The following is a 19,870-nucleotide window of genomic DNA, read 5'->3' as shown; positions in this document are numbered from 1 at the left end:
AGCCAGGCAAAAAAGTTGTGCCGAGCTGACCCAAAGCCCCCAGCAGCCACCTAGCCTGGGACCTTTGTCCCAGCCCTCTTCCTCTGTTGGTAGCCCTGCTGCCACTATAGTCAGGCTCTTGGCTTCCATAACTCTGGCTGAGGAAACACCATAAACGGCTTCAGTAAAATAAATGATCTTGGACGACTTTAAATTAATTTTAGAACCATTGTCCAACTAAGAAACTGAAGATCTTTGCTAGCATCTGTTTCTGAATCAGCAGTGTGAAAACATCCAACACCACATTACATTTTTATTTTTTATTAAAAAAAACAAACTTTTTTTTAATGGAATAATGCAAAGTACCAAAAGGGAAAGAAACAAATATAAAACAAACAGCTTTTTTTTTAGATTGTGGTCAGCTGAGTCACATTATCTTTGCTTCGGTTTGCCAGGTGAGATTCTATTATTTCTGCAAATAGATTTCTTTTCAGGAGGTTGTAAGCAAGAGGCAACAGCTGGCCAGCCACTTTGTGAAAATACTGCATGAAAACAGAAAAGGTCGGTTATGTGGCTGGTGAGGAAAAAAACCATTTCAAACTGGGTTACTAAAGATTATTATTATATCAAATAAGGAACCAAGTGTCTTCATGTACCTAGAATCCCTGGCTGCATTGAAGCATTGTATGTTGTGTGATTATGTGGAATGGCAGATATGTAAGACATATGAGTACATTCACAAGTGGTATTTATATTTGCTGTACGCTGGAGAGTTTGTCACTTTTACACTCACCATAACTTACTTTGTGTATCTGGTTTGTGGCCACTACCTGCTTCACATTGCAAGGTCAGTAAGCATCCTTTGACTTGGGGAGAGCATGCCATTTCTTTCAATAAGCTGTAATGTAAGCCTTTTGGAGGAGCATGTCCCAGATCAAAGTATGTTCTTGAATAATTTGGCTAATTAGACAAATATATGCAATATTAAAGGAAACCGAGAAATATTTCAGACCAAAAATGTCACAGGTTTCGCTTAGGAGAACATTATGTCAACTACCCATGAAAACACAGGCTTGCCCATAAGCGTCAGTCCAACTCAGCCTTTATCTTTCTATTTGTTCCTAAGCAGTTGGAAGTCATTTATGCATAAAACACTAATGACTCATGCAACCATCAGAAAGGTGTTTTTGAAGTTTGAAGGCACTTTCACCATTATCCAAAAGAGAGAGAGAGAGATCTCTGTTCTCAAACTACAGTATAAACAGAAGGCTTTTTATAATCTCCTAAAAGTGACGGCAGAGGAGATCACATGGGAAGTACTCACCCGGTCCCAATATCGGTGCAAACCCTCCCCACCCCCCCACCCTAATGTTAATTTCACTTTATTAAGCCTTTTAAGATCTGTAGTGACCTCTGCCTTTTATAATGTATGAGATTCAATAAAGGAGCAGACACTAAAGTAAATTGCAGCATACAGATTTAAATATACAAGCTGGAATTCGCTTAAATGCCTATTGCATTAGTGAACCCATTGCATACAGTACCTTGCAGCGTATGGAAACTACTGCATTCTGCAATTCATTTACTCTAATATAAGGATGTTTCTGAAAAAAAATAAATGTACTTACATGTGAGCCATAGCAGAAGAGATCAATTCCCAGTTCATAACCCATGCCATAATCACACTCGTCATTTGCAAATTGAACAAAAGTTATGATTTCCTGAATGGGTGCGAAAGCTTTTATTCTTTTGTCGTCCGTGGGAGCTTCCACGATGCCTTTGCAAATGCGTTTAAGACTTGCTGAAAACAACAAAGGCTTTATATGAGAAAAGATGCATCATATCAGCAGTAAATAAAAGTGCCTTCATTTCTGACCATATATTTTCCTTTCAGTTGCTCTGAGACTGTAGGTACTACAGGGTCCGAACTACTCCCACCTGGGGGCTGAAGACAACACAAATCTGGTTCTTCTCCTTTGAACTTTAGTCAGTTTCCAACTTCCTTAGAATCAATTATTCTATTTACAAAGTTGTGAACGCTCCACCTTCATTTCCAATCCACCACCTCTTCTTAAACACCACTACACTTTTACACATTTAACAGATCAGGATGGGATACTGGCAATCACTTAAAAAAAAAAAAAGACAAAGGAAATAAAATAATTATCTCTTTTTGCCTATCTGTACATACATCTGGGATGAAATCACGGAGTATTAATGTGTTGCCCTGGTTAACTAAATAGTGATGGTTGCTGCAGTAATTAATACAAAATAACCTTGCTCTTGCAGTTCTTGACTGCCATCCTGAGATCTATACAGGGTTATTCTATTCCTCACCTGTCACACATAATGCAGCAATAGAAGAGACATTAGGTGCAATCTTATGTAAGCAAGCAGAAACCTCACCAAAGACTTCAAAATGAACACATGAACACATTGTCCTACGGCTAATATGAGGCAGTTAACCATGGCAGCTTGCCAGGGAACTAAATACTTTGCCAGTCTGTCGTGACAAGAATTACATTAAAAACACCAAAATGGAAGTTGAGATCCCTCACAAATTGCCAGTAAGCATGGATGTCCTAAAAGCTGATTTCACAGATGAGGTCGCAGGTTAAATGTAACCATTGTAACTGAGGAGAGGGAGAGCGAGAGGAAAAAAAAAAAAAAAAAAAGTGTTCAAGCATTAACATCAAGCAACAACATGAAAAGCATCTGCACTCCACTTGTATAGATTAAAATTTGTACACAAAAAAAAAGTACATTATGGCGAGTAAAAAAGTGACAAACACAGTGCATGCATACAGCAAAAATTGGAGGAAAAAATAAATAAAAAAACACTTGTGAGCACATTCATGTCTCAGACAGGTCTGCCTTTCCCTATTATTTCTTAGCATACAATGCTTACACTGCAGCCAGGGATTCTGGGAAATGACATGCAAATGAGCACGCAGCAAATCACTTTTTGCTTCTTGGCCATTTTAACATGGTCCCCTATATACTTATGCCTGCCGTATTACATGGCTTTTAAGCAAAACCTGGCTTAAAGTATATGGCCAAAAAAAGAGTGGTGTAAAAAAAGGCATAATTATAATAAATTGTTCTTGCTTGTATAGGACTAACTGTGTATATAGCGCTATACATAGAATTTTACAGGCATAAGACCTGCCCTGATAAACTTATAACCTAATTTTTGGTGCCTTCGGTAGCTATTATAATAAACCCACACACTGAAATGTACAACCTACCATCTGTTTCAGGGAGTTCCCTGTAACCAACGTCATTCTTGTCAACTGGAACCACAAGACCTGCACTGTGGAAGGACTTTGTCACAACCTGAATTAAAGGGAATGCAAAATGTGACTACAGAATATCCAGGAAACACTAGGTGCCAAGTGTCTCCCTGTTAAAAGTATTACTGAAGGCAGAATGAAAAATAGTGTTATCTGGACTTAACTATTACCTTTCAGTTCAAATGTGCATGGTTTACATCTCAGTCTTTTTACAACATCTACTAACCCCTTTAGAAAGTTGCTGGCTCTGTGGAATACACGTACACGCACCTCTCCCGCAGTTTACCATTGCTGTACAAAACAAACATACAAAATATTGCAAACCTGTCGCGCTTCCTCGAGACTGCACTGAAACGTCTAAAACATAACATATTTTTTTAATGCACCATCAGATCTCCAGGATTGTAACAACGGGTGGTCCCTTCCCCCCTCATTACTGGAGTGCCACAGCATATTTATATGCTTTATTCGGTCTGCAGTACGATCCTAATTGCTCTGCTGTTTTGAACACCCATATTCTGTATTTGTTGCCATAAAAAGTAGGTTTTCATTTGTGTGTGCTTCTTTTCAAGAGGGAATATTGAGCTAGAAGGGCACAAAGAAAACGTCACTGAATAATGAATGAAAGGTCGAATGAATAGATGGCATGTACTTTTACCAAAGCCACCACGCTCGATTTCAGTAGCTTTGGACATGAATAAACTGCAGCTTAGTAACCAGATTGAAACGACCAGCATGATTATTCACTGAACAAGGAAATTAGTAAATAATGTATATTATAATCCCATTTAAAAGCATCTTCAACGATTAAGTTATTAATATACCTAGGAAAATGTACTTATTTACTCCTGCTCCTCTTTGCGTATATAAGCATCTGCAAGTTTTTTTTGTAAAGTATAAAACTCTAAAAAAAAATTGTTAATCTGTCTATACATTTAACAAGTGAAGCCACAGAAGAGAAGCCTACTTTCTTCTCTCTTCTTTTCATGGAGGCCGATTTCTGTTCCAACGAGTAACCCAGCGCCTCTGCTGCCAACGTCAGCTTTTCTACCAAATCTTTCACAAGTGTAGATGCCCGCTGATCAGTGACTTCCTTAAGCTTCTTAGATGCAAACTGTCTGAGGATAGAAAAACCCAATAAAGCAAAACACAAAACCAGAGAGAAATTAAATTGTATTTCCTTTTCTCTTATTTCCAAAGTGGAAAATAGAGATGTCTAGTCCTTTTTGCTTTGTTCATGGTTGGAAAACCATGCATTAGGTAAAACCTAATACAGTAAAGTAGTCCCAGAGCTGCCAAAATGAAGCACTTAATGTTTTTTCTAATTTTTAACTACAATAGAGTATTTCTATCTACTCTTTTTTGCTACATTTTAGTAAAAAAACACACCCAGAAACTTACTTGACAGCAGCAAAAATATTATCTCCAACTTGAGTGATGAGGCATCCCTTATTCGCTTCATTAGAGCCAAGAAATACTGGAAGCTCGTCGGGAGAGTCCCTGGAATCATACATACACATACGCAATTTAATGCCGATCGAGCCCAATAAACGTCAGAGTTTGGAAACCCACCGCCCTACCCCAAAGACTCTGCTTACATGACAACCTGTACTGAAGAAAAAAAATAAAATCAGGAGACTAATTCATGTCACATGTAAATGTTAAGGGCTACAGTATATTTAACAATCGAGGGAGCCATATCTTACAAAAGGTACAATTTGTGTGGTAATACAAAAAAGGACTGAGGTTTTCAAGTAGCAATATGCACAAATTCCTAGTCTATTTTGAGCTCTGATAAGACCTACTTTATGTAATGGTAACATTTAGCCACATGGGTCACACTCTACAAGGAAGTAATGTCAGACAAAATTAACATTTACCTGCTCACGCAAAAATATAAGCATCAGAGAAATCAAGAGGCTCCTGGAGGCAAAATTAGTGTGTACACACACACACACAGTAATAATATAGTTATTTAATAGTAAACTGTGATATAATTACTTATCTAGTTTGTTATTTATTAATAATTATATGGTACACCAAGGTCCAGTACCCCATACACACAAGTTCACTGTCCCTGCCACGCCAGTACCGCCACTAGTGAATAATAATACATCTAATTAGTGTACAATTAAATCTAACTACCAGTTGCTTTTAGGGATATATTAAGAGAGAAACCCCTCACTAACTCTTAAAGAGTTCGTATGGAGAGGTGGGTGCTACCTGGGAAATATTCAGAGTATTAAAAAAATGTACTAGAGCGTACATAGAATGCACTACAATAAATAATTGGATAATACAAAAAACAAACTTTAATAGGCATACTAAAATAAAAAACAGAAATATAACTAGTGCTCCTAAAACAAAAATAATAAAAATGGTGTTCATCTCCATGGGGCCAAACTTATGATGATGGCTATAGAATGAGTGATAGCTCAACTAATATGAAGGTGCTTAAAGCTGCAGTTCAAGTAATATTCTACGCGCGTATTTTTTTTTTAATAAATCAGTTCTGTACAATGAGAAAATACTTTTAGCATTTTTTTTTTTTTTTTAAACGCAACAACGAATTTTAAAGACATTTTGAAGTGAAACTTCTTTGCTGGCACCTACGGAGTTTTGATAGGAAACATGCCTTGTGAATAAATTTCCGTGACGGAAGTGACGTCACTGCTGGCAGAAGAGGTCGGACATGACGTCAGGGGGAGGGAGAGGAAAGACACAGATAGAGACACACAGAGACTGACAGACACACAAGACAATGAAGTTTCACTTCAAAATGCGCGTGCTCGGCACACACATAAATTTAAATGTATTGTAATGAATAAGAATTTTTGTTTCCATATAAACCATTTACAAAGTCAAACCCCCTTCCTCTTCTGAAAGGCTCTAGCTCTTGAGCCCTGCCCTCTCTCTAGCAGTGCACCAAATTGTACTGCTTGGTCACATGATCTTCCACACAGAACTTTGCATCCTGGGTACTCTTGTGCAGCCCTAACAGTGAATTAAATAACCCCCGATTTGGCGATCGATTACAGGAGAACAGATTGATCGGCAACTTAGCTAATCACTCGTCAGTGTGTAGATTGTATTGATGCACATATTGAATGGATTTTTTTTTTTTAAACGGCAGCCTGAACTGCATCTTTAAATTAGAGCCCCAATGCTCAGCATATCCCTTCATAAGTGGTAACAAGAAGTTGGTTCGAGTTCTAGTGGATACAGATTCAGTTGACAAAATACGGATATGTATCTAAGCCTGAATACTGTGCATCTATTCTTTAAGGGATGCTTGTTGACTGTTGTTCTAGCCATTAGCCAGGCAAAACATTTCTAACATTACTGAATAAAACCTGTAGTATTCAACGGTGACTGATCCCTGTATGCGCGTCTGGTCTCAGTGGCCTTGTACTTTGACAGATAGATATATAGATATATACACATTTTTTTATTTTTTATACTACAACATATAAAACTATAACGTACATTTATTTGATACTAGTGGAGTGTCTGGGGACAATACGGGAACTGTGTGCTTCTGCCACCTGCCAGTGACAGGCAGACAAGTAGAGCTAGTATAGAGCAGCAGATCAGAGTCTGACCCTAGGCTAGATAGCAACAGCAAGCCTAGTATAGCACGAACATATACAACAAGTGACGTTCACAACCAAGACGTCTAACAGGAATGCCAGTTTTAGTGGTTGGAGGAAACGTTTTGAAAGTTGACCTGGATGTAGGGTTGAGCGGTAAACCATTAAATAGATATATCGCGATGACAGAATCTGCCGGTATACCGATATGGGAGATTAGCCGTTATCGTGATATTTCGGGAATGCAGACGTGTGTACGCAGTAACTGTGCCGTCTACGCGTGTATTTGTGTGTGCAGTACCTGTGCCGTCTCTGCTGCTCAGTCCCCCCCCTCCTCTATGCTGCTGGCAGCGCTAGAGGTTGGGCAGCGAAGCAGCACGGGGGAGACCTTGTTATCGGGTGTGGACATTGCGGTGGCAAAGTGTCCTGGAGGCGGAACGTCCGCTGCATTTTGGTCACCGCCAAATGTCCTACACCGCAAAAACTGCTGTGCTATGGCAGGCAGGCACTGCTACACCCATTTCAAACATCTGTGTCAGAATTGACAATAGGCAAATGGGTACCTGGCAATGCAGGACAGCCGGACACCCATTACGTAACATCTAGGTTGGCATTGGCACAGTGTGTGGCTTGTTGTGTTGTGTTTATGTCCTAAACCAGTGTTACTGTTCCATCTCTCAGTAACGGAAGTGTGGGGCTATGCTCAAGGACATACTCCTTTATTTTGTTAACATTTTGCTCACAATAATTATTAACCTGTGAACACCAAGTCAGCACTCGGTGTTATATCTGTGTGAATCAATGCATCGCTCACTCCACGGCCAGCAGGCTAGTATCATTGAGTAACTGTTTCTGAATGAGTATATTATGTAGTAAATTCAATTCACTATCAACAATAAGTAAACACCACAACAGCGTTCGTCAGGCTGAGTGTCTGTTGTAAACTACATTTCGCAAGCTTGTGGCAGTATTATTGGCCACAAACTGGCTTCTTGCCATTGTTGCCGTCAGTGGCTTGTGTGCGCAACCACCACTAATGTAACCACCATCAAAACATCATTAGTATTTTTTTGAATTGCCAAACCAAAACAGTCAAATATGGCACCACAAGTTGTATTTTTGGGGCACGTTGGCATGGCAACGTGACATGTGACCCCCGCAGCGTCATTTGATGCCGGTTACCATGGCGACGCATTGCCGCAGATCAGGTAGGAGAAGCTGCAGAGGCCTTGCGCGGTACCCCCGGGCATTTAATTTAAATGCCTTGGGGGAGTGCGCTGGCGCTGCCCCGGAAACTCTCCCGCCTGCCACTTTGCGCACCCCTGCGTTCTGCTAGGGATTTCTTCATCTTCTTGACAACTGTCTTTGTGTTATTGTTCTAGCTACACTACCACTAAATTATTACACCAATTTAGCCCATCACAGGGTCTTTTTCTAGAATTGTGAGAGAATATCAGTGAAAGCAGGTAGTGATAGAGAATATCAGTGAAAGCAGGTAGTGATAGAGAATATCAGTGAAAGCAGGTAGTGATAGAGAATATCAGTGAAAGCAGGTAGTGATAGAGAATATCAGTGAAAGCAGGTAGTGATAGAGAATATCAGTGAAAGCAGGTAGTGATAGAGAATATCAGTGAAAGCAGGTAGTGATAGAGAATATCAGTGAAAGCAGGTAGTGATAGAGAATATCAGTGAAAGCAGGTAGTGATAGAGAATATCAGTGAAAGCAGGTAGTGATAGAGAATATCAGTGAAAGCAGGTAGTGATAGAGAATATCAGTGAAAGCAGGTAGTGATAGAGAATATCAGTGAAAGCAGGTAGTGATAGAGAATATCAGTGAAAGCAGGTAGTGATAGAGAATATCAGTGAAAGCAGGTAGTGATAGAGAATATCAGTGAAAGCAGGTAGTGATAGAGAATATCAGTGAAAGCAGGTAGTGATAGAGAATATCAGTGAAAGCAGGTAGTGATAGAGAATATCAGTGAAAGCAGGTAGTGATAGAGAATATCAGTGAAAGCAGGTAGTGATAGAGAATATCAGTGAAAGCAGGTAGTGATAGAGAATATCAGTGAAAGCAGGTAGTGATAGAGAATATCAGTGAAAGCAGGTAGTGATAGAGAATATCAGTGAAAGCAGGTAGTGATAGAGAATATCAGTGAAAGCAGGTAGTGATAGAGAATATCAGTGAAAGCAGGTAGTGATAGAGAATATCAGTGAAAGCAGGTAGTGATAGAGAATATCAGTGAAAGCAGGTAGTGATAGAGAATATCAGTGAAAGCAGGTAGTGATAGAGAATATCAGTGAAAGCAGGTAGTGATAGAGAATATCAGTGAAAGCAGGTAGTGATAGAGAATATCAGTGAAAGCAGGTAGTGATAGAGAATATCAGTGAAAGCAGGTAGTGATAGAGAATATCAGTGAAAGCAGGTAGTGATAGAGAATATCAGTGAAAGCAGGTAGTGATAGAGAATATCAGTGAAAGCAGGTAGTGATAGAGAATATCAGTGAAAGCAGGTAGTGATAGAGAATATCAGTGAAAGCAGGTAGTGATAGAGAATATCAGTGAAAGCAGGTAGTGATAGAGAATATCAGTGAAAGCAGGTAGTGATAGAGAATATCAGTGAAAGCAGGTAGTGATAGAGAATATCAGTGAAAGCAGGTAGTGATAGAGAATATCAGTGAAAGCAGGTAGTGATAGAGAATATCAGTGAAAGCAGGTAGTGATAGAGAATATCAGTGAAAGCAGGTAGTGATAGAGAATATCAGTGAAAGCAGGTAGTGATAGAGAATATCAGTGAAAGCAGGTAGTGATAGAGAATATCAGTGAAAGCAGGTAGTGATAGAGAATATCAGTGAAAGCAGGTAGTGATAGAGAATATCAGTGAAAGCAGGTAGTGATAGAGAATATCAGTGAAAGCAGGTAGTGATAGAGAATATCAGTGAAAGCAGGTAGTGATAGAGAATATCAGTGAAAGCAGGTAGTGATAGAGAATATCAGTGAAAGCAGGTAGTGATAGAGAATATCAGTGAAAGCAGGTAGTGATAGAGAATATCAGTGAAAGCAGGTAGTGATAGAGAATATCAGTGAAAGCAGGTAGTGATAGAGAATATCAGTGAAAGCAGGTAGTGATAGAGAATATCAGTGAAAGCAGGTAGTGATAGAGAATATCAGTGAAAGCAGGTAGTGATAGAGAATATCAGTGAAAGCAGGTAGTGATAGAGAATATCAGTGAAAGCAGGTAGTGATAGAGAATATCAGTGAAAGCAGGTAGTGATAGAGAATATCAGTGAAAGCAGGTAGTGATAGAGAATATCAGTGAAAGCAGGTAGTGATAGAGAATATCAGTGAAAGCAGGTAGTGATAGAGAATATCAGTGAAAGCAGGTAGTGATAGAGAATATCAGTGAAAGCAGGTAGTGATAGAGAATATCAGTGAAAGCAGGTAGTGATAGAGAATATCAGTGAAAGCAGGTAGTGATAGAGAATATCAGTGAAAGCAGGTAGTGATAGAGAATATCAGTGAAAGCAGGTAGTGATAGAGAATATCAGTGAAAGCAGGTAGTGATAGAGAATATCAGTGAAAGCAGGTAGTGATAGAGAATATCAGTGAAAGCAGGTAGTGATAGAGAATATCAGTGAAAGCAGGTAGTGATAGAGAATATCAGTGAAAGCAGGTAGTGATAGAGAATATCAGTGAAAGCAGGTAGTGATAGAGAATATCAGTGAAAGCAGGTAGTGATAGAGAATATCAGTGAAAGCAGGTAGTGATAGAGAATACCAGTGAAAGCAGGTAGTGATAGAGAATATTAGTGAAAGCAGGTAGTGATAGAGAATATTAGTGAAAGCAGGTAGTGATAGAGAATATTAGTGAAAGCAGGTAGTGATAGAGAATATCAGTGAAAGCAGGTAGTGATAGAGAATATCAGTGAAAGCAGGTAGTGATAGAGAATATCAGTGAAAGCAGGTAGTGATAGAGAATATCAGTGAAAGCAGGTAGTGATAGAGAATATCAGTGAAAGCAGGTAGTGATAGAGAATATCAGTGAAAGCAGGTAGTGATGAGAGCGTGACTGAGACAAGTGAAGCTGCTGATACTGCAGTCTGTGAGGCAGAGTATTGATTTGTATGGCGAGCTGAGTAACTAACTTGCCAATGTCCATGGTGACATAGGTACTGCTGTCACATCCACCATATCAACTGGACTGAACCTCCACATCCGCACACGATGAAGCTTTCTGCGCCCCAACATAGAGCAGTAGTAGAGGTGCTGGGCATAGCAGACTCAGACGGTGGAGCTGAAACCAGATTTAAAACCCATCATGGTGGACCACGACAGGCTACAACTACGCCATGCTCTTGCACCAACCTGCGAACAACAACACGTACTGCTGTATCTCCTGCTGAGACATCTGTTCACAACAGATGGGCCTGGGCCCAGGAAGCATCATCAGTGTGTCACTATACAGATAGAATCACCTGAGGTCAATGACAGGAAAAAGCTGCTGACAAACGTGGCCCCGACAGAAACTCACTCTCTAATAAACAAGCAATAGCCTCCAAATCCTATTACAGTACCCGCCTCCTCTAAAACAGAGCTGGTCGCTAACACAGCATGTTCTGCTAACACATGCTGAAGAGCAGCAGGTTTATGAGGCATGCCCACAACCGGGGTTACAGCAGCCACAGTACTACAGCTACTCCTATGGCTTGCACCAGCAGGAAAATCCCCTGGTACACCAACATTTATTTTTTCCCTCTCTCCCTTCCCGACCACACCCACTCCCCAAACACCCACTCCCTTGCCTCACCAGAAAGTGTGTGACAAAACAGGCAGGAAGTGGCAAAACAAATGCCGTCCGCAGATTCCCCCGAAGTTGCGAGAGCCTGCCGGAAGATTCCGCTCGGAATTAACGCCCTGAGCCGCCTCATGATATTATTTCGCGAATCAGATTGGACCCTAAAAGTCCAGGAGAATCTGCACAACGGATTTTGACAGGTTCGCCCATATCTACTCGCACCCAGATGCCATGGGATTAAGAAGAGCTCTGATACCCAAACACCCGATCAGCAAAATTACATGTTGGGACATTAAAAGATCAGTAAACAAGATAGGTTAGGTTCGTTAAAAAAAAAAAAAAAAGTCTCAAATATATGTTTAGGTCACTACAGAATGTAGCAAACAATAGATCAGGAGATGGGGAAAAAATAAACTCTGGCAACATTGTGATGCAGCAGTTTTACTTGTAAGAGCTTACATTTTAGTACCTGTTGCAATGTTACTGCGGGTCAGAACACACTCATTACTAAAGGTTTTGAATAAAATAGTACATCTGTGAAACATGCAAGAGAACACTTCTGGATATCGCACACAGGCCTGATGCATTGAAATGTACACGTTACCTGAAGTAGCCCATATGGTGCTGTGTTTTGCTGTCCCCTACAAGTACAGTCTGGAATTCAGGTGGGTCGTAAAAGAACCGCCAGTGCAGATTATAGTTAATACCCGACGTCTTCTTGGTCACCTTGTGCTTGCCAGAGAGAATGTCATAAGGGCCGACGAGCTGAAGGCCAAGGCTAGATTTTAACACATCTGAAATGGAAACAAAACAATACATGATTTCTCTTGTAGTGTCAAGGATCTAAAATACATGTAATAGTGATGTACCGAGCACCGGGTAATTACCCGGCGCTTGCTCAGCTACCCAGATATTACCCGGACTGGTAGCAGGGGGCTGGGCCCGGCACCAAGTAGGAACCGGCGCCGGGTAATGTCAGAGTAGTTGAAAATATTTCATCACTTACCTGCAGCCGGCAACGGAAGGTGAGAAAGACCGCGGCGACATCTGGGAGCAGCAGCCGAGGAGGTCCTGGTGGTGGTGGAAGCAACGGAAGTCTGTGTTCAGCCGGCTCCTCCCTGGCTGTTCAATAGGAACGTTCCTGCTCCGGTCACATGGTGCCCCCGGCTCACACTGGTGTCAGCTCTGTACTGTATTCCTGCTGCTCCCGCCGGCTGAACACAGACTTCTGTTGCTGCCACCAGGACCTCTGCTGCTGCTCCTAGATGTCGCCGCGGTGTTCCTCACTCTGCAGGTAAGTGCCGCCTCGTATCCGGCCGGGTAAACGGATTCATTTTGCCCGGGTACCCGTTTTTCTGAAAAATTAGGACCCGGTACAACACTAACGTAGTAAAACACAGGCCACAATGTGGTCACAAAAGGACTTAACATTTTTCCATAATAAGACCTGCATTAGACACTCCATCTACACCGAGTATATGACAATATAATGTCTCGGAGTCCACATCTTCTATGCAGCATCCTCAACCATGTCATGGCTAGGAACGTTTCCTGCAGTGTGCAGAACCCTTGCACTAGTAAACAAAAAAAAAACACCACACACCTCTGAGAATATAAAACAGATTGTGGGAGATATGTGCCCCTATGTGGTTGCAGTACAATAATATTTTTTTTTCATGTAGCACTAACAGTGAACATAGAGCTAAACATAATTGTACAGGCACAAGATGTCCTTGCCTCAGAGACACTACAATTTAATGTTGGTACCCAATGAAGGCAATAGAAGTGACTTGCCCCAAATCAAAAGGAACCAACCTTGGGATTCAAATAAAAATCGCCTGCTTTAAATACAGGAAAGTTAGCGCTAAGCCGCGCCTTCCCATCTGCAAAATGAGGCAGGAACTACACCACAGTAGCCACGCTGCCGCCGAGTGTGCTCATGCTTGAGCGGTGATGTCACCAAATTTCCAAGCATGAGTGATCGTCTGCCCTGCTGAATTTTGGAAGTGAGAGCGGGGGGAGAAGGGCGCGTGGCTGGATCGGGTCTATGTCTGTGTGCCGGTTGGTTGCTGAAGTGCGCTTGAAAATCAATTTTCCCTGTCTCCCCAAGCACCTAGCTTTGCTAAGCATACGTGCACGTGCACAGCGTCAGCGTGGCCATGCTAATTTGATTACATTAAAGTGAGCGTGGCAAGAGTGTGTTGCGGCCGTAGCCCAAGGCTGCGTCCCCGCTAGGACTGAGCGGGCTGCGCTTGCGGCGACTACGTACATATACATATAGATATATGTAAGTCCCCACTCACGCTGTGCGCGTGGGCACACGCTCACCCGCGCTCAGGTAAACAAAAAACAAACGAAAATCGAACTTTCCAGCCTGCTCAACTACCCACAATGCCCGCCCCCCCCGCGCGTAAATGCAGGACACCCGGCGCTCAAGCTTGGAGCGCTCTCCAAGCATGAGCACGCTCAGCGCCAGCGGGGAATCAGCCTTACGAAGCACTTGGTACATAGTTTTGAAGCCTACAGCTGCAACAGCACAGAGAACATTAAATGCAGACGTCATTTCTAAAAATTGTCTCAGAATGTGTAACATTATTTGTATTCAGGAGGCCATCTTGGATTGATGATGTCACTCATGTCATTGGAAGGTATTAGTGCATTGACATTCCTCAGTAACACTTTTGGCTTGGTAAAATTGAAAACTTTGCGCTGTTGCAAAACTAGAAAAAGTCAGGAATATGCAGTAGAACTAAACACTTGGCCTCCTGAATCCTGAGGAAAAATAAGAATAACTTTACTTTGTTTAGCTCCACAAGGGCAATTATTTAAAGGGGCCATTGCTCAAAGGACGCAGGTGAAATGTCAGCGTTTAAAAGGTTAAATTACGGTGATTTACACTGTCTTTTTCTAAAAATCAGTCAAGGATAAGTATTTTAAAATAATTTTTGAAACGGTGTGACCAAATTCTTAGGAATATTTTTAGAATCTTTATCTAGTCTATTTTGCAATAAGTACCTGAACCTCAGAATCTAGATAAACTTACAACCACCTATCCTGTTTGTAAAATAATTATGTAGTCATCCTTACCAGTTACATTCTTTAAAAAAAAAAGAAAGTATTAACCCCCAGTGTGCTCTTATGAAGCACCTGAGCACCTGGCCCAAGCACACCAGAGGCCATTTTGACGTACAAGGTATGTCATGGGGCAAAGATAATTTTCCTGGGGCTGATGGGGCATACTGCTTCAACTGAGCAGCATAATAATGGAAGTGCAGCCCCCCACACTTCCATCAGCCGTGGCGGTCATGTGATAACTGCTGAAGCGATCACATGACCTGCAAAATGTCAGAGGCCCAGTGGCATTCTGGTCCCTCAACTTCCGGCACTGAAAATGTAAATTTTCCCCAGGAATCCATTTTACCACAGGGAGCATCTGGGTTAATCTCTGCACAGAAAGCCCAAAACTGGTAGAAGTCCTCAGGCATGCTGAGCTGGTAACGACTCTCCACCTCCTGCCGCACTCCATCATGTACATCTGCCCGGCCGGAGCACCGCCTCTTGACATCCTGAGCCGCTTCTTCACACTGCAAAGAGACATTTCAAACATTTTACATTTAATGAATCAACATTAGTTATTCATCGAGGAAATTATAATGAACAGATTTCCAAACCCGACAGGCCTCATCGTCAAGTGTACAACATGAGATGAGGCACTTCTTACCTTCTGGTGCCAGTGTATAGTAAAGTTGTAATGTTATTTTTACACCACAATTCTACTGCACTGATGAATGTAATAGCGCCGTACAAATGATTAATAATTTGCCATGGCAGTACTTTACGGGTTTCTAAATCAAGTTACTTTAAGAATATAAAAATGTTGCACAGCAGTTGCATGCCTGCTGTAGGTCTGATGCATCTACCTTTGCATGCTTTATGATTTATGTCACTTGATCAGATTAAATTAGCCACACAAAAGGAATTGTTTACTATTACACTGCAAATTATTAGAGGTATGGGAAAAGCATGTTCGAGCTTAGAAACCTAAAGACACTGAGAAAATAGTTGGTATCGCTTTGTTACAGTGATACAGAATAAAATAACCAACAATGCAGAATGCAAATACACAGCATGCAACATAAATTACTGCATAGGGATTTCAGTTTTTTATTTATTTTTTGGTAAAATCAGTGTTGACCTTTTCTGTATTCTAGAATAGAGAATCAGTGACAGGTATAAAAAGATCTGTAGAAAAGCGCACACCTTTGGAGCACACCCAATGGCAATAACACAACATTTACTTACATGATGATAAAATAAAGGTTAAAATAATAAGATGTCATGATAAAACCCTAATGTACTAACAAATAGTGCATAGATAAAATAAAGGAAGGATTTGCAGGGCAGCTGGATGTGAAATATGGCACTCACCAAATCTAGAGATGAGGTAATTGTGTATCTTAGATATACAGTTAGGTCTGGAAATAATTGGACACTGATACAAGTTTTGTTATTTCGGCTGTGTAGCAAAATAAATTTAAGTTACAGTTAAATAATGAATATGGGCTTAAAGTGCAGTCTATCAGCTTTAAGTTGAGGGTATTCACATCCAAATTGGAGGAAGGGGTTAGGAATTACATCTGGTACTTTAATATGTAGCCCCCTCTTGGTACTTTAATATGTAGCCCCCTCTTTTTCAAGGGACCAAATATAATTAGACAATTGACTCAAAAGCTGTTTCATGGACAGGTGTGGGATATTCCTTCGTTATTTTATCATTAATTATGCAGGTAAAAGTTCTGGAGTTGATTCCAGGTGTGGCATTCGCGTTTGGAAGCTGTTGCTGTGAACCCACAACATGCGGTCAAAGGACCTCTCAATGCAAGTGAAACAGGGCATCCTTAGGCTGCAAAAAAAGAAAATCCGTCAGAGAGATAGCAGGAACACTAGGAGTGGCCAAATCAACAGTTTGGTACATTGTGAGAAAAAAAGAACGCACTGGTGAGCTCTGCAACACAAAAGGGCCTGGACGTCCACGGAAGACAACAGTGGTGGATGATCGTAGGATCCCTTCCACGGTAAAGAAAAACCCCTTCACAACATCCAGCCAAGTGAAGAACATTCTCCAGGAGGTAGGCATATCATTATCCAAGTCAACCATAAAGAGAAGACTTCACAAGAGCAAATACAGAGGGTTCACCACAGGGTGCAAACCATTCATAAGCCTCAAGAATAGAAAGGCCAGATTAGACTTTGCCAAACAATATCTAAAAAAGCCAGCCCAGTTCTGGAACAGCATTCTTTGGACAGATGAAACTAAGATCAACCTGAACCAGAATGACGGGAAGAAAAAAGTATGGAGAAGGTTTGGAACGGTTCATGATCCGAAGCATACCACATCTGTAAAACACGGTGGAGGCAGTGTGATGGCATGGGCATGCATGGCTTACAATGGCACTGGGTCACTAGTGTTTATTGATGTGACAGAAGAAGCCGGATGAATTCTGAAGTGTATAGGGATATATGGTCTGCTCAGATTCAGCGAAGTTGATTGGACAGCGCTTCACTTTACAGATGGACAATGACCCAAAACATATTGCGAAAGCAACCAAGAAGTTTTTTTAAGGCAAAGATGTGGAATATTCTGCAATGGCCGAGTCAATCACCTGATCTCAACCTGATCGAGCATGCATTTCACTTGCTGAAGACAAAACTTAAGGCAGAAAGACCCACGAACAAACAACAACTGAAGACATGTGTAGAATAACCTCCTATGGCGCTGAGGGTAGAGAATGGAATGGAGTCTTGTGCAATGGTTTCTTCTTGTATGGGTGACCTCAGAGAGGGGGACAAGAGATAAATAAAAAACACCACAATAGTGTATTACCCTTGAGACAACATATGCCGTGGTGGACAAGATACATAGAGCATTTATTGGTTAAAACAATTGTAACCTCAATTGATATAAAACATGTGTTGAATTAATAAACAGTAGATTATTCTCCTGCTGAATAAGAAAAAGCTCCCAAGCGCTTGTGCTTAAGGAAGCTGTGTTGCTCCGCCGTTTGGTAAAAACTGAAATCCTACTCACCGTCCATGAGTAGGACATGTGCAGTGGTTCAGGGTCTTTTGCCAGGAATAGCCGCTCGCCGTGGGGTGAAACCCATCAATTGGAGTTTCGAAACGCGTAGGAAGGTTTGTGGCCATCCAGGGACACCGTAGCTGTGCATACCAGATGGTGACGTCAGCGGAGGAGACGTTTGGAAAAAACTCTGTTGGCAGCAAGACCACGAGGACTGCAGGAGATCTCCCCGCACTAACGGACGTTCTGCACCCCACGGCGAGCGGCTATTCCTGGCAAAAGAACCCGAACCACTGCACATGTCCTACTCATGGACGGTGAGTAGGATTTCAGTTTTTACCAAACGGCGGAGCAACACAGCTTCCTTAAGCACAAGCGCTTGGGAGCTTTTTCTTATTCAGCAGGAGAATAATCTACTGTTTATTAATTCAACACATGTTTTACATCAATTGAGGTTACAATTGTTTTAACCAATAAATGCTCTTTGTATCTTGTCCACCACGGCATATGTTGTCTCAAGGGTAATACACTATTGTGGTGTTTTTTGTTTATCTCTTGTCCCCCTCTCTGAGGTCACCCATACAAGAAGAAACCATTGCACAAGACTGCATTCCATTCTCTACCCTCAGCGCCATAGGAGGTTATTCTACACAAATCTTCTCATCTGGTTGGAAGATACCGGATCAACCTCTCAGGCAACTCCAGGACTACCTTCATCACAAACTGTATCACAGGTTTTGTTCCACTGTTTGTATCACTGTATAATATTGTTTACACTAGCGCTAATTTGCACTTATTATTTTACCACAACAACTGAAGACAGCTGCAGTAAAGGCCTGGCAAAGCATCCCAAAAGGAGGAAACCCAGCGTTTGGTGATGTCCACGCGTTCCAGACTTCAAGCAGTCATTGCCTGCAAACGATTCTCGACAAAGTATTAAAAATGAACATATTATTTATGATTGTGTTAATTTGTCCAATTACAGTTGAGCCCCTGAAATAAGGGGACTGTGTATGAAAGTAGTAGATGTAAGATGATGGCGGTCACTGCATGATGGAACTCAGCCAAATGGTGGTTAAAATCAGCTTTATTAAATCAAGATGCTGCACATCACAGAGAGAAAACCTCTGACGCGTTTCGTCCCGACGTGGGACTTTATCAAAGAGTAAATAAGGGGACTGTATATGAAAATGGTTGCAATTCCTAAACGTTTCATACGATATTTTTATTCAACCCCTGAATTAAAGATGAAAGTCTGCACTTCTATTGCATTTCGGTTGTTTCATTTCAAATCCATTGTGGTGGCGTAGAGCCAAAATTATGAAAATTGTGTCAGTGTCCAATTATTTCCGGACCTAACTGTACATATGGTAATCACACCTTTTGTTTAAATTGATTGTCCCAATAAGTCAATTCATAACTTCTAGAAGTTTTTGTGTGCACTAACTTAGTCCAGTGTTAAAAATAGTGTTTTTCTGGTAATATTAGATGCTTTTTATTTTAATTTTTTAAGAGTACGGTATGACCATCCTCCCGAGGCCCAAACTGAACTTAGGCCTGTAATATAGAGCCCCCCGTTGCGCTACCGTGCGCACGCCAATTACAATTGACTGTGGGAGGCTGACGTTTATACAGTCGAGACGCCCGCACACGGCCGTGAGCGGTGGCGCGGCAGACCAGAGAATTGTATTTGCGTGCTCTCGCCGCGCCACGTGACACTATGAACCAATCACAGTGCTGCCTAGCGCTGTGACGTCCCAGCTACGCCCCCGAACCGCGTGCGTCACCGCTTACCCTCTACAAACGAAACGCCCGCGCCATGTACTGCGTGCGCCCGCACACACACCACTGCGCACTATATTACAAGTCGATATATAGACTTCGCCCTCATTGGCTGAGCCAGCTCATGGGATGATGTCGCGCGGCAGCCGCCTGATAAGACAAAAATGTTTTGTCTCCTGAAAACGCTGCCGCGTCAACGCACCTCATCGCCATCACTTGGCTAACTGCTATAGCCAACGACTGAAGTGTGCTTAACGCGAACGCAGCAACGCCTCCACTACAAGCCCGGCCTTAACATCCGGTCACGCAAACGTGGTGTTTGCGGCATCGAAGTATTAATGCTGCGGGGACCACCG

The 19,870-nt window shown here is 41.6% G+C and overlaps 1 protein-coding gene across 3 annotated transcripts in view; it reads right to left on the bottom strand.

Moving 5' to 3' along the window:
• Positions 1–284: 284 nt before the first annotated feature.
• Positions 285–19,870, bottom strand: part of HPF1 (histone PARylation factor 1) — a 21,685-nt gene continuing 2,099 nt past the window's right edge. For all 3 annotated transcript variants that reach the window (XM_075611518.1, XM_075611528.1, XM_075611537.1), the window contains exons 2-8: positions 15,075–15,237; positions 12,258–12,447; positions 4,674–4,772; positions 4,240–4,390; positions 3,228–3,315; positions 1,608–1,780; positions 285–521 (exon numbers count right to left, since the gene is read on the bottom strand). In XM_075611518.1, the coding sequence (XP_075467633.1) occupies positions 387–521; positions 1,608–1,780; positions 3,228–3,315; positions 4,240–4,390; positions 4,674–4,772; positions 12,258–12,447; positions 15,075–15,237 (999 nt within the window). In that variant the 3' untranslated portion in view covers positions 285–386. The remainder of the gene's footprint in view (positions 522–1,607; positions 1,781–3,227; positions 3,316–4,239; positions 4,391–4,673; positions 4,773–12,257; positions 12,448–15,074; positions 15,238–19,870) is intronic.

The sequence above is a fragment of the Ascaphus truei genome, chromosome 1 (genome assembly GCF_040206685.1).
Source record: "Ascaphus truei isolate aAscTru1 chromosome 1, aAscTru1.hap1, whole genome shotgun sequence".
Taxonomy (NCBI): Eukaryota; Metazoa; Chordata; class Amphibia; order Anura; family Ascaphidae; genus Ascaphus; species Ascaphus truei.
This window is presented reverse-complemented; position numbering and strand designations above follow the sequence as displayed.